At 38.6% G+C, this 15,034-nt stretch overlaps 1 protein-coding gene across 2 annotated transcripts in view; it reads right to left on the bottom strand.

Moving 5' to 3' along the window:
* Positions 1 to 15,034, bottom strand: part of RECK (reversion inducing cysteine rich protein with kazal motifs) — a 66,523-nt gene that overhangs the window by 8,757 nt on the left and 42,732 nt on the right. For both annotated transcript variants that reach the window (XM_081103664.1, XM_081103665.1), the window contains 7 exons: positions 11,983 to 12,162; positions 11,477 to 11,689; positions 9,876 to 10,012; positions 7,726 to 7,866; positions 5,867 to 6,058; positions 4,823 to 4,945; positions 2,410 to 2,581 (listed from right to left, as the gene is read on the bottom strand). In XM_081103664.1, coding sequence (XP_080959790.1) covers positions 2,410 to 2,581; positions 4,823 to 4,945; positions 5,867 to 6,058; positions 7,726 to 7,866; positions 9,876 to 10,012; positions 11,477 to 11,689; positions 11,983 to 12,162 — 1,158 coding nt within the window. The remainder of the gene's footprint in view (positions 1 to 2,409; positions 2,582 to 4,822; positions 4,946 to 5,866; positions 6,059 to 7,725; positions 7,867 to 9,875; positions 10,013 to 11,476; positions 11,690 to 11,982; positions 12,163 to 15,034) is intronic.

Raw genomic sequence — 15,034 nt, 5'->3', positions numbered from 1 at the left:
TTACATACAGTATTACATATGTTTCCTTGTTATCAAACTTTTTATCTTTGTCAATCTGGTAGATGGAAAATGGTACACCTTGGAGTTTTAATTTAATTTACATTTTGCTTAATATGAGGAAGGTTAAGCATTTTGATAGATTAGTAGACATTCATCAAATTCATTTAATTTTCCTCCTGGGAACACATCCAGATTACGTTTCCTAGTTTCCCTTGCAGGCAATTGTGGCCAAGTGACTAAGTTCTAGACAACGGAATGTGCTGGAAGTGGAGATGAATGCCACTTTTAAACCTGGCCCACAAAAGCTTCTCAGGAGCAATCTCCATCACCTCCCTTCTCTCACCGCTGGCCTGATGCAGAAGACACAGAGGAGGACTAGGAGGCCGAGGTCAGAGCTGGCAGAGTCACTAGACGGAAGGATCCTAAGTCTCTGAGTCACCACGTGGAAAGCCACCTGCTGAACATCCAAATGGACTGTATTTGAACTTCTGTAATGTTAAAGTAATGATACTTTGGGGTTTATATACAGTAGCTAGAGTTACTCACCCTAACTATTAAAAGCATCTTTTATTTTTATTTATTGATGAGAGAGAGAAAGATTTCTTGTTCCACTTATTTACACATTCATTGGTTGATTCTTGTATGTGCCCTGATCGGGGATCAAACCCGCAACCTTGGTGTATCGAGAAAATGCTGATTCAAAGAGCATGTGTATTTCAAACCTTGGACAACACTAAGCAACTGAGCTACCTGGCCAGGGGTAAAAGCACCTTTTCAAGTGTTCAAGAACTATTTGTTACTTCTTTTTCTATGTTTATGTCCTTGGTCCATTTTTCTATTATGTTATCACTCTTTGCCCATTTTTATATTAGACTGTTGATCTTTTTACACATTGATTTGTAAGGACTCTTATATTATAAGGACATCGGACCATTCTCTGTTATATTCTTCCCAGTTTGTTATTTGTCTGTGACCATGAAGAACATTTTCATTTTCATATAGCTGCAGTTTTCAATTTTTTATGTTGATTTTGTATTATACCAGTGATGGCGAACCTTTTGAGCTCGGCATGTCAGCATTTTTTGAAAAACCCTAACTTAACTCTGGTGCTGTGTCACATATAGAAATTTTTTGATATTTGCAACCATAGTAAAACAAAGATTTATATTTTTGATATTTATTTTATATATTTAAATGCCATTTAACAAAGAAAAATCAACCAAAAAAATGAGTTCGCGTGTCACCTCTGACACGCGTGTCATAGGTTCGCCATCACTGTATTATACTCAGAAAGGACATCCCACTTTTGAGATTTTATACATTTTTTAATTATAAAACCAAGATAATCTATTAGAAAGATTAGCAAATAGAGGAAAACAAACAAGCAGATACTAAACAACCCTCAATTCTGCCTCCCAACACAACTATATTATCCTTTTGGCTTACTTCTTTATATATTTTTTTTAATGCATAGCACTCTGTCTTCGTTCCATAGGAACTTTATGGCCTTAGATTTCATGGTATAAACTTTGCCAGATGGGCAACCAATTCCCTTTGCTATTTCTTTAACACATCAGAAACTCTTCCTCTCCCTCCCTACTGCACAGAGTTTTAAGGATGGAGAGAGGCAACTGCTTATTTCCCACAAAGTCCTTCCTAAGGAAAGGACTGTGGCACTGGGATGTGCCCTGCTCAGGTCCATGCGGCGGCCAGTGAAGCCCAGCTCCAGAGGCTGCAACCTCAGAGCCAGCAGGACACTCGCCCTGTGGCCACCACTTGCAGAAATCCACGAAGGGCAGGTCAACTCTACCGAGTTCATGAGAAAACTGCAGAGAAAGGGCCCCTAACAAATAATTTCAAATAATACTGAAGTAAGCTGCATTTTCCAGAGATTTCTCACATTCAGTTCCTAAAATGGAGGTAGGTAAGTAAAAGAAAATTTCCCATTATTATCGGGCATAAATAGTTAATAATTAGAATACATTCATTTCTCTCATCTCATGTTATCCCTCCTTGCCTCACACTTTCTGTTCCAGTTTTTACACAACTGTTGCTATAGCTCCCAGCATATACTGTGCTATCTCATGGCCAGCAGTCAGGATCTTTGCTCTCTCTGCCTTCACTGCAACACCATCTTTCCTCCAGTGTAAACCTTGCCTGCCATGTCCCACTCATCTTTCCAGATGAATGTCACATCATATAGGCTTTCTCGGCCTCCCCCAGGCTGCACCAGCTGCTCCACTCCCAGGCCCCCAATCACACAGCAAGTCACCAACCAGCTTTCCATGGCTCTTGCCCTCTAGACTCCCACCAGGGCAGAGACCTTCTGAATTCATCTTTGTATTTTCATTGTCTGTACATACTAGATGTTCATCTTCAGTTAAAAGGATGAGGAGCCATTTGACTTACCTTTGGTTTTTTGGGCAGGGGTTAGGATTACATGGGTCTTTTGAGATGCACGATCCGAACTCAAACTGCTGGTCCTGGAGGCCCACACAGCGAGCAATGCACGCACTGGGGTAGGTGCGTCCATTCTGCCCACACACGGGGACAAATTGGTCTGCACAGTTACAGGGCAGTCCTGAAGAGAGGAAACAGTCTCAAGATGTGGACTTGTATATGCCCCTTTCCCTGATATTGCCTTAGGAAGGCAAACCACTAACAATCATGTAGAGGTCTCATGTTAAGATAGATTGAAAATTAAGTTTAAAAAAACTTGCCCTACAATCTCTAAAAGGCAGCAGGCTCTGAAATGCCACTTGCTGAATAATGGCTTTCCTTTGTATCATTTATTGCCAGATAATTGAGGGCCCCCAGACTTTGATGCCAGGGTTAGAGACCCCTATAAACAAAGGTATAGGTAGAAAAAGTAAAGAATGTTCTTCCTAATCTGGAGTATAAAATCTAGAATTTAGAAGTTTAAAGTTTGGCTTGGGGAATTTCTAGACTGTACCCACCTTAGATTTTAGGTAAGCAGAATATGGACCAACAAGTACAAAAAACAAGACAAAGTAGAGAAGGTTAGAACTCCTCACAGAGGTTCTTCCCGTCTCCTTCTGGAAGGGGGAGGACAAGGTAAGTTGGGAAATTATTGTAGTTTTGAGGCTTAAGAATTTTTATGAATGTCTCTCTCTCTCTCTGAGTCATGTTTGGACTGGAACACTATCTGGGTACCAAGAAATGTGCATTTTGGGGCCAGTAAAATCTCCTAAGAGTCTGTTAGCTAAATAGTCATGAACTTAATTTATTGCAGGACATGAGGGGCTGCAGGGAAAGGGGTCCTGATAATTGTAAAGTCCATCTTTCAAAATCATTTAAATGTAAGCAAATACATAAATAAATAAATGTCTCCCGGCTACATCCTTAGTTCACTCTTCATTCCTATGGAAGTTTCATGGTTTTTCTAAGCAGAATTATTGTCCTTAGCAGAGCAGAGCAGAGTAGATAAAGGATAATAATAAATAAAGAACAACAATTAGCAATGAGGGCTGGTGCTTATTAGGGTTCATAGAGGATGGGGTGGAGTTCATCTTGCCTATACTTCCCCATCAGTCTGCTGTTCCCTTCTTATTTCCAATGTGCTGGAGATACAATGTAGGTAAACCCTATCCTGTTCTCCCCAACCCCACTCCAGGGAAAGAAAAATCCAATAGCTGTAGCAGTCTGAAACAAGACAAGGGCAACCACCTGGTTCCTCTTTACCCAGAACCAGCGGTATTTCAGATCTGGGAAAAAGCCGAGGCCAATAAATACCAGTAGACTGTGCAGCTGCTGTTGACAACTGCAGCTTCATCTCAAGAAAAGAGCATCTCATCTCACCAACATTTTCACCTACTGTAGCTGGTGTGAGCATTCCAGTAGCAGAAAGCATAGGAAAGTCAAGAAAGTAGTATTCTTAATTGAATTTGTTCAGAAAAATTCTTGTCTCAAAATTAAAACAATTTTCCAGGTTAATTTTTTGGAGAAACCCCTAAGGAAACCAGTGGAAAGAACCCATGTGAGGAGTTTACAGCCTTCTGTCTTGTTTTTGGTATTTCCCTTTAACTTCCCAGAAATCCCCCAAGCCAGATTTCAAACATCTAAATTCTAGATTTTATACACCAGACTGGGAGAAACAGTCTTTACTTTTCCTACCTATAGCTTAGTTTATAGGAGTCTCTACCGTATATGAACCAGTGGGCTAAACTAAGGTTAGTCAAGGAATAAAGTGGTGAGCTTGGCTGGTGTTGCTCAGTGGTTGAGCAACGACCTATGAACCAGGAGGTCATGGTTTGATTCCTGGTCAGGGTACATGCCCGGGTTTCGGGCTCGAGCCCTAGTGGGGGGCAGCTGGTCAATGATTTTCTCTCCTAATTGATGTTTCTATCGCTCCCTCTCCCTTCCTCTCTGAAATCAATAAAAATATATTTTTAAAAAAGAAAGTGGTGAGAAAAGCATCAGAACAGAAACAAACATAGAAAATACACAGACATTTTAGATCATGACCATACTTGCAGGGGTAAATGGGGTATTTTAGCAGGTAGAAAAATTCCATTTAACTAAAACCATCCCAATCACTGACCGACCCTGTTCTTTTTGCATGAAATTCCAGAATATTAGTGCTGAAAGGGCCCTAAGAAACCATTTTGTTTAATGCCTTCAATCCATAGAGGAGGAAACAGATCCAGAGAGGAAAGGATCTTGCTCTCATAAAAACAGATTATGCACTCATTTTACTGTGTATTTTTGCAATTGAGGCAAGACCAGAGAAGCTGCCTGGGAGGAAAAATGGGTACAAAGGGAGGCTGGCCTGCCAAGGACCTCTCCCCGTGACCACGGTTACCTGTGAAGGTGCGCCGGTCATCTTCTGAACTGTGTTCACTGAGGCACAGGCGGGTCGAGCACACCAAATTGCCAGCAAAACAAGAACAAACATTGCAGTCGATATTAAAGGATGTTCCATGACCTGAGAGAAATAAAATGTTGTTCCATATCATGCATTTATAAATAATCATAAATTTAAAGCTTAATAGTTTTAAAAGTTTTAAAATAGAAGTTCTTGAAAATTGACTTCTGAATATACAATTTTGGAGTTAAATCTGTATATTTATATTTATATTTGTGTATTTCTCCCTCACCCTCTCCCCCAAAGCCCTAACGGGCTGGTCTCACCAGACTGCTCCCTATTCTGAGAATGTTTCTGGCTGCTCTTCTGCCTCCAATGCTCTCCTCCTTCTGGAACTTCACTCATCTCTCCAGGACCAGCCCTGATGCCACCTTTGGACCACAGATTCTCCCAATGCCCTTGCAGAAATAACTGGCTTCTTGAAGAGTGCTTGGTTTGCTACTTTTTGTGGCTCAAATTCTCTCCCCTCTTATCAAGGAAAGCATGACCTCAATCCCTCATCTCAGTCTCAGCTCCACAGGGCACCAGTACGCTCTTTTGCACAGAATAGATATTAATCAGTGAAAGTTTATGGAAGGAAGGGATTTGTTTATCCTTAGATATTTTCTGTGATACAAAGTACCTACTTGACATTTTTTTTAGCTAAACAGAATATGAACTAAATGCTCTAGGGCAGAAATTTGCAAGCCAAGAGCACTCTTTTTTCAATAAGATCTCATACATAAAACTTAGCATAGTGCATGGCATACAGTTAAGAGTTCAGTAAGTGTTAATTATTATTAGCTTTTGGTCCTTTCTTGAGGAGGCTTCTAAGAGAATTCCTCAGAAGTCCTGGTGTCCTTGTATAGTTTGAAAAATACTGCCCTGGAGTATCTGATTTTTAGACTTTGGTGAGAATCCATTCAATGTTCTTCCTACAAAGTTAAGATAACTAATCTCATATTAAAAACAAAAAGCAAATAAATACAGTTCAAGACTCACTTTTTCTTTTTCCTCCAACAATACAAGACTTCTGAAGGTCTATACAGTGCATCTCCATGCAGTTTTCTAAGAGTCCACTATGTCCACATGAACAAATTTTATAACAACCAACTTCCGAACCTGCGGACGATGGCACCTGGATTAGTGTCCCTTGACGAACGATGAAATCAGAGGCTTCTCCCAATTTGCAACCTGTATAAACAAAAATTAGCTGAGAGAGATGGTATTGTTCTATGATACTATTTTATGCATTAGATACATTTCACATAAGTCTTATAGGTTCTGTGTGTCTATTACAGATTAAGAGACTTTTTCACCAAAGTAAGTAATTGTTTTGATTCACTGGCCAAAAACATATTCTCGCAAACAAAAATTCCATGTTCTGTGAGATGGTGGTGATTAAGGACCTATATCAGTGATGGCGAACCTATGACACGCGAACTCATTTTTTTGGTTGATTTTTCTTTGTTAAATGGCATTTAAATGTATAAAATAAATATCAAAAATATAAATCTTTGTTTTACTATGGTTGCAAATATCAAAAAATTTCTATATGTGACACGGCACCAGAGTTAAGTTAGGGTTTTTCAAATGCTGGCACGCCAAGCTCAAAAGGTTCGCCATCACTGACCTATATCCCAAAGTTGCTATATTCTGTTTAAAATTGCTACAAGATATGTAGTTTTTTTTATTTTGGGAGGCTTATCAAAGATATTTTAAAATCACAGATATTTTTTAAATAGAGTATAAAAACTGATAGTATTTTTAGAATAATCTTGGTCATAAAACTTTTAGTGATGGAATGTAAGTATACCTTAACTTTTAAAAAAAGTTGAATATTTGATTGGGCTTAAGGGAAACCCATTAATTACAAATTTTAACAAGATTTGTTATGACTCTATGGCTGGTATATTATGGTATTATACAAATATTATAGATGATCCTTTGAGACATCATGCTTATTTAATTTTACCTTTTGTTCCTTTTTATTTTACACACATTTAAAAATGTTAAGTCTAACATGATATAGAAACATTTTCAATTGGGAAATAAATAAATGAAAGCACAATGTTGCCTCAACTATATTTTAAAGGAACCGACAAAGAGCTAAAGACTACCAAAATTCTATGGGATAAAAAATGTTCTGCCTTAAAGTCATATACATTTCTATACAACATTAAATTTATGGAGTTGCCCTAGCCAGTTTGGCTCAGTGGATAGAACATCGGCCCGCGGACCCAAGGGTCCCAGGTTTGATTCCGGTGAAGGGCATGCACCTCAGGTGCAGGCTCCTCTCTGGCCCAGGCCCTGGTGCAGAAGGCAATCAATTGATGTGTTTCTCTCATATCAATATTTCTCTCTGCCTTTCCCTCTCTCTTCCACTCTCTCTAAAAATCAATGGAAAAATATCCTCAGGTGAGGATTACAAAAATAAATAAATAAAATAAAAGTTTATGGAGTAATTACACATCCCACTGAGAATGCCTTTTCTCTAAATATTAAAAAAAGGAAGAAAAACCACAAACAACATTCAGTACATATTCTCAAACATTACAACACAAAGTACAAAGTATAAAAAACTGGTCCAAAGTTCTTTTTCCTTCTGTTGTCAAGAACCATATAATCATTATGAGAGCCTAGTTTTGGATCAATATTAGTTTATAATCTAAATGACTATTGATAATTACATTTGTCTTTGTCCTTTTTGCTTACACAAATGATATGTTTACTAGGAAAACCACAAACATTATAGAAAAACATAATTTAGAAAATAAAGTCCCTTGTGACCTTATAGGATAACTCCTATAAAGAAACGCCAGCAACACATCCACAGTCATCCCACCCCATCTACCTCTCACCTTGCACACAAGAGTATGGAAGGCAGGGATCTCCAGATGGACACCCTTTCCGGTTTACCTCACAGAGCTCATTAGCAGGGCAAGGATTGGGGTTACAGGGATGAGTCACCTCTTCTACAATGTTACCTAAAGTACTTGGTCCTGAAAACAAAAACACAGGTCAGTTTAACCTAACCAAAAGAGTAGCAGAGGTCTGTAAATTCTCTGGATTAATTATGTCTGAAATAAATGGACAGCTGATAAGCATAAAGCAAGGCCTGATCCTAGTAAGCTAATAAAACACCCAGATTTTCTGGTCATTTGTGAATTTAGTACAAACATATATTCATTCGTTTATTTATTGGGTATATATAATACTAGAGGCCCGGTGCAATTAGTGTACTGGCGCACGAGGGCGGTGGGGGGGGGAGGGGTGGCGGGTAGTCTCTCAGCCAGGCCTGAGTCTTCTCACAGTCTAGGAGCCCTCAGGGGATGTCCGACTGAGAGCTTAGGCCCGCTCCTTAGTGCTGCTGTGGGGGTGGGAGAGGCTCCCATCCCCGCTGCTGCACTTGCCAGCTGTAAGCCTGGATTCTGGCTGAGTGGTGCTCCCCCTGTGGGAGCACACTTACTACCAGGGGGCAGCTCCTGCATTGAGCGTCTGCCTCCTGGTGGTCAGTGCATGTCACAGCGACCGATTGTTCCACTGTTTGGTCAATTTGCATATTAGCCTTTTATTATATAGGAGGCCCAGCAAAGTTCTAGGTACTGGAGATATAGTAGTGAATAAAACAGACACACCTGAACAGAGTTTATATTCTGATCTGGTCAGGAAATAGACAATAAGGAGCAGGGGAGAGAGGGAGAGGGAGAGGGAGAGGGAGAGGGAGAGGGAGAGGGAGAGGGAGAGGGAGAGGGAGAGGGAGGGAGGGAGGGAGGGAGGGAGGGAGGGAGAGAGGGAGAGAGAGAGAGAGAGAGAGAGAGAGAATATGTTGTGAATACATTCGTTTTGCTTACTTGATTTTAGGCCAGACTCAGACTTTAAGTATAATAGAGGTAGAAGGGCTCTTGGAGTTTATCTCATCCAGCCCAATCATTTTATAAATAGGGAATCTGAGGCTCAAGATGTAGTCTGCTCAAAGTCACAGAGGCCTATGATTCTAGTCTAATGCTTTCATTTTTTGCTATACTAGTCACAAAGGCTAAGGGAAATAGTTTGTGGTCTTGAGAAAATATGGCAGATATTTTACTAGAACTCCGATTTTACTTAGGATAGCAATGGGCCCACAGCTAAAGATAACCTTTCCCAGTTTCCCTTACAATTAGGGGTGGTTTTCCCTTACACTAGGATATGGTGGCGAGAATTCCAGTAGCCATGTTGTGATGATGAAGTCTAGGAAGTAATTTTGATGATGGAAGCCAAGCACTAAAGATGATGGAGAAAGAAAAAGGAACCTGGATTCCTGATGATGGACCCATCATAACAGCCCCGGACTATTTCTTTCTGGGCTTTCTTTTACTTCTATCTGTTGTTCTGTTATTTGCAGTTGAACTTAATCCTATCTGACACAGGAAAACAAAGCAGGCGCTAAATTCACTCTTTCCGGCCAGTTCATGGCACTAACGCCCCCTGGTGGCAGCTTACACCCTCCTTGGTGTGCAGGCGTTCTAATTGTTACCCCTGGTTTCCACCATACAGTCACCTCCTGCCAGGAAGCTCAGATCTAGGATCCCTAGATGGGATACCAACATATTCTTCCAGCTCTCAGCACGAGTATTGGGCAGAGAAAAAACTTCCACTTTCAGGTGCTAACTCCAACCATCATTCGTTACTCCCTATTCGGTGGGTGAGTCAAGCCAATGCCTGGCTTGAGGAAATTCCACTTCCTAGTAAATCATGGCAAGGAGACAGCAATGATATGGAGCTGGTTATCTGAGAATGTTGGCCCCTGATTCACTGCTTAGAATTCCTGATTGCAACAGCTCACTGCCTCCTCAGTCTGATATGATAATTGCTTCTGTTTATATATTTTAAGATGACAATTATTTCCAAAAAGGCCAAGCAAGATAAGAGTCACCAATTGAGAAAGTAACATTAAACCAAATGTTCATCCAAAGCAAACATTAAGGGCAGAGATGGAAGGGAGAAGTGTTTGGAAGTTTAAAAATCTTACTGAGGTATGTATCCAAAGGTATACAACTCTCCAGGTCATCTGTAGGTGATAGAAGCTCACAAATACTTTCAGCTGTATGGTCTTCAGGGAATTTGTTCTGGTCCCCACATTTCTTGAGAATCTCCACACAGTCTGATCTTAAAAAGGAAAACACATACAAATTTAGGGTTCAAGGAACCTCCTCATATTGTCTAATCCAGCGGTCGCCAACCAGTGGTCCGGAGACCACTGGTAGTCCGTGAGGTCCAAAAGGTTGGACCTCTGGTCCACTGGTCTAGTCAATATCAATTTTGTTTCTGAAGCTTTCTAGAAAGTGAGTTTTAATAACAATGTTTCACACTTGGTTAGGTGTAAGTATGGCAAAAAAGAACAGGAATCATAGCAGACTTAAGGTTGAATAGTAAGCAATGTATTACACTATGGAAGCATCCCTAACTTTCTCTTAAGAACATGAGATCAAAGGCCTTGCTCAAATTTTATAATTATACTTACTGTTACTACCATCAATGTGGCATTTCACTCATTGAAAGAAAATTAACTTAGGCTAGTTGATTTGCTCTTTGCGAAATTATACATCCTTTCTCTCAGGAGCATGCTTACTTTTTCCCTTTCTTCTTTTTAAAAATATTCTTTTAGTTATAAACATTAAGGTGTTTGGTCTATAACAATTAGAAAGTATACTACTTTAAAATTTTCTCAGTCTTCATTAGGGATTTGACTCCTATAAGTTTTCTATGCTAAGAGTCTATAAATTTCCCACCTGTTGATGCTTGCTTGTCATCCAATAGTTACCCTCATCTCTCCCCTAATCAGGTCATCCCCAAATCATGTCAGAGGACAAATCTAGACCCTGTTTAAGAATGAAATAATTGGCAATCAGTCATTAAGTGCTCAGCAGCACCAGCCACACAATGATTTAGGGGATGGATATTTATTTGGTTTTGGAAAAGCTTTTAAAAAAAGTGTCTGAAGAGCAGCTGACATTGAATACAATGTAGTTAATGCTTTTGGCTTCACCCACCATAGCAGCTTTCATCTTTATTTTGTCCTAGATCTCCTAAGCAAACCACTCCTAAGTGTTTACTAGAAACAGGCCCTAATGACTATACGCACCAACTCCTTCACTTATCAAACATGTGTCAGGATTATGCTAATCCCCAAAGAAGAGAAAGAGGATACAGGAAAAAAGCAGGCAAGAAGAATAAACTCAAGGAGAGCCATGCTGAACAGAATATACGTACACAATTGAAATGTAAAAATAGAATTGTGCATTGAAGATACTCAACAAATGTTTGTTGAATCAAGTTCCTTAAGATTAGTAAAAATAAGAAATCTGTAGTAAGGATTAACTACCAGCTGGAGAAAAGTGGGAAGAATCCATGGGAAAGACAGGTATTTGAGGGGTTAGGAAGGACAGGCTGTGGGCAAATGGAGATGTAGGAAGAAATTTCAAGCACAGGAAGAAAAGTGGCAAAGCCTGTGACCTGTGGGGGTGATGGGCAGAGGGAAGCGGTGGGAGAGAAAACTCCAACAGGCTACGGGTGAAGATCACGGAGGGTCTGAACCCAGACTGGAGAGTCTTTATGATGAAAGAAACTTACTTGCAAATAATACTCCCCCGGGATTTACTATGACAAGGTTTAATCTGCAGTGAACAAGCTATTGCTTTCCACATTTCTGGCTGGCATTTTTTAATGTCAAGAACAGGTATGTTGATAAATGGCATCTTTATGCTTCCTTTTTCCCATAGCTTCATGTCATTCATGGCTCCTTGATCTGACTGAGCATTACAACTCCTGAAAAGCTCTGTTGGCCTGAAGAGAAAAAAAGGCCAGATGGAATCAAGAGGCAATTACTTTATAGAGAGAAGCGGTGGGTAAAATTCTAATCAGGAAATCCTCCTAGATTAGAAGGAACTCTGTTACAGTGCTTCCTTTCCCAGAGAGGATTTACCACATGGAGTATAGCATTGAAAGGTGAAATCATAAAGAAAGACTACTGCCTTTTAACTTAACAAAATAAAAATATAGTGGTCTTTTCACTTATTTAAAAACAAGAAAACCAAGGACAAAATACTTCCATTCCATGTACAGTAATTTGCTCCTACCTGTTGTTAAAATTAGTACAGTAAGTAAGGTTTCTACAGCCCAACTGGCAAGGTTCCCGAACATCTGCTAAGCAGGTCAGCATGGACACTTCCACTGGATTATATTCACAAAAGCGATCAAACTCTTGCCAACTCTGTGTATTGCCCCAGCTCATACTATAAAGTTTAGTGCACAGTTCCCTGAAATGAAAGCACAAATGCAGAAACATATAGGTAAGCCAAATGAATAAATATTTGATTTGCATAAAATTCAAACTCTATGAATTGCATTTTAGAATATGTGAAAAAAATTACAAAAACCAAAAGACCAAGATCTATCTCCTAGAATTTAGAGCCAGAAAAAGTGATCTTTTTCATGAAAGAATTAGCCTTCTTTTATCACCCATCTCTTTCCTTTTTGCTATAGTTGCTAGAAAGCTCAGTGCTAAATTTAACGTTTAATTTATAGTATTTGTACATCCTCATTCTTGGCAAAATTCTTGCCCTCCAAATTTCTGATTTCTCTTTTACCTTTATGTGAAGTTAAAGCATACAATTTTGCCTCCACAGAAATATATTTCACTTATTTATGTTCCAATCACAGAAGGCAAACTGTTACATGGTCCTCAGACATCTTTTAATAAGCACTACAGATTTAGGGTTCACCAGTTTCTCCCTGAAAAACTATCCCCAAACCACTTATATTTCTGAAGATATATTAAGACATTCTCTATGTAAAGGCTTATGAATTCCAAAGCTTCTATCTACTATTGTAGTTAATACATGACATTCTTATTTTCAGTAGTCAATGATTACAGTGCAACTTAAATACATGTATATAGTTAAAAATAATATCATTACTATTTCTAAAGTGCTTTTACACGTTATATTCATTTGTTTAATTTTTAAAATTTATAAATATAATAAAAATGTAAATACATGTAGTACAAAACTTTAATACTACAAAAATATGCAAATTCACAAGTAAAAATTCTCCATTCCTGTAACATTTTATTTGGTTTTCATAATTACTCCTATGAGGAGGGTATCTTTAATTTCATGTTTGTTCAGTCGCTCTATTAATGTTTATTGAGTGCCGAATTTGTGTTAGGCCCTGTTTAAGGCACTAGGTATGCAGTGGTGAATAAAAGAGACCAGGTCTCTGCTCTCAAGGACTTAAGCATCATGAGGATGAGGAAGGTGAGATCATGTTACATTGGGTACCTTGATCTGGAAATCAGTCCTTTCCCTAGTACAGACCAATTAACTACTCTTTAAGCCCTTTTGTTAACATTCTGTACAACATTTCAGAGTTAGTTTTCTATATATAAACAGAAATTATACAAATTGAGATACCAATCAATCATCTTACAAAGTTTAATGAGGACAAAATAAGATGGAAGTTAAAGCATTAGTTGACAGAAAACCTTACATCAAAGTAAGAGAGGGCAAACAGTATTTTTTACTGAATTTTGAGACAACACAGCCATTCCAATCTCCAGCGACTTTAGGGCATAAACTCTTTTGTGGACATTCAAAGAATTACTCAGCATCCCTCCCACAAATACATTTATCAGTTCCTTCCAGCAACCCAACCTCCTTAATTACAGGACCAACTTCACTTCACTTTAAGTCCTTCTATTAATTTTCTTTGGATATTTTCCATCTCTTTGGTAAAGTTTGATGAGCTATTCTAGGCACACTTTTTTGCTAACGGCCCATCCAATTTAGAAACCACAGGAAAGATGGTTTTACTCCTGTTATGTCAGATTCACTTCAGGATATTCTAGTAATATTTGGTCCCTTCTCACCCTAAATACCTCTAATAAAGTAAACTTCTTTCTCACCTGTGTTCCACCAGGACCTTAGTTCTCTCCATTTATTCCTGTCTCTAGCTTGTGTCTCCTCCATCCTGTATCTGTACTGTCAGTTTTTATCCTTAAGTGTATCACCCAAATGAATGTCTATACACTGCTACCTAACTTTGGGTATAAGTGTCAACCCAGGCTATTTACTAATATATATAAAAAGTTGGTTAAGTTCAAAGTGTCATAATTTAACAAAGAGAATATCCCTTAAGATGACAGACATATTAAAATATATTCTAAATTATAAGCTTACTTAATATCCTCAAGTGTGGAATCCATATTGTATTACTTAAAAATATTTATTAGCCCTGCCAATACTAATCCTCTCTACCCCAAAATACAGTGCTTTCACCACTCAATGTACAAAAACAATGTTGTGTATATAGTAGTCCCCCTTTATCTGCAGGGGATACATTCCAAGACCCTCAGTGGATACCAAACCCTATAATATCCTATGTTTTTGCCTGTGCATACATACCTATGATGAAGTTTAATTTATAAATTAGGCACAGTAAGAGATTGACAAAAACTAATAAAATAATTATAACATACTATAATAAAAGTTATGTGAATGTGATTTTTTTTCTCTCTCAGCAAATTAGCATGAATTTCTTTTTTCTTCTTCATAATTTCACTGATGAAAGATTCATTTTTATCGTAGTTCTTAGCAACCTCAGATTTTTTTCCTTCCTTATTAAGTCAAGAACTTCCACCTTTTCACTTAAAGGAAGCACTTTCTGGCTTTTCTTTGACATATCTGAATTGCCAGCATCACCACTCTTGCTTAAGCTTTGGGACCATTAAGTAAAATAAAGGCTATTTGAACACAAACACTGCAATACCTTGACAGCTGATCTGATCACCTAGAAGGTTACTAAGTGGCTAATGGGCAGGGAGCGTATACAACCTGGAGCTGTTGGACAAAGGCATGATTCACATCCTGGGAAGGACAAAGCAGGATGGATGAGGTGGATGGTGTGAGATATCATCACACTATTCAGAACAGCATGCAATTTAAAACATGAATTATTTATTTCTGGAATTTTCCATTTAATATTTTCCGACCATGGTTGATCCAGGGTAACTTGAAACCATGGGAAGCGAAACTGCAAATAAGGGGGGGGGGGGGGATTACTGTATATATGATACTCAATAAATATTTGCTGGATAAAAGAATGAAAAATTTTATATCTTCTAAACTCAAG

The sequence above is a fragment of the Myotis nattereri genome (assembly GCF_964212035.1).
Source record: "Myotis nattereri genome assembly, chromosome: 12".
NCBI lineage: Eukaryota > Metazoa > Chordata > Mammalia > Chiroptera > Vespertilionidae > Myotis > Myotis nattereri.
The sequence above is the reverse complement of the archived record's forward strand: the minus strand, read 5'-3'. Positions and strand labels throughout refer to the sequence as shown.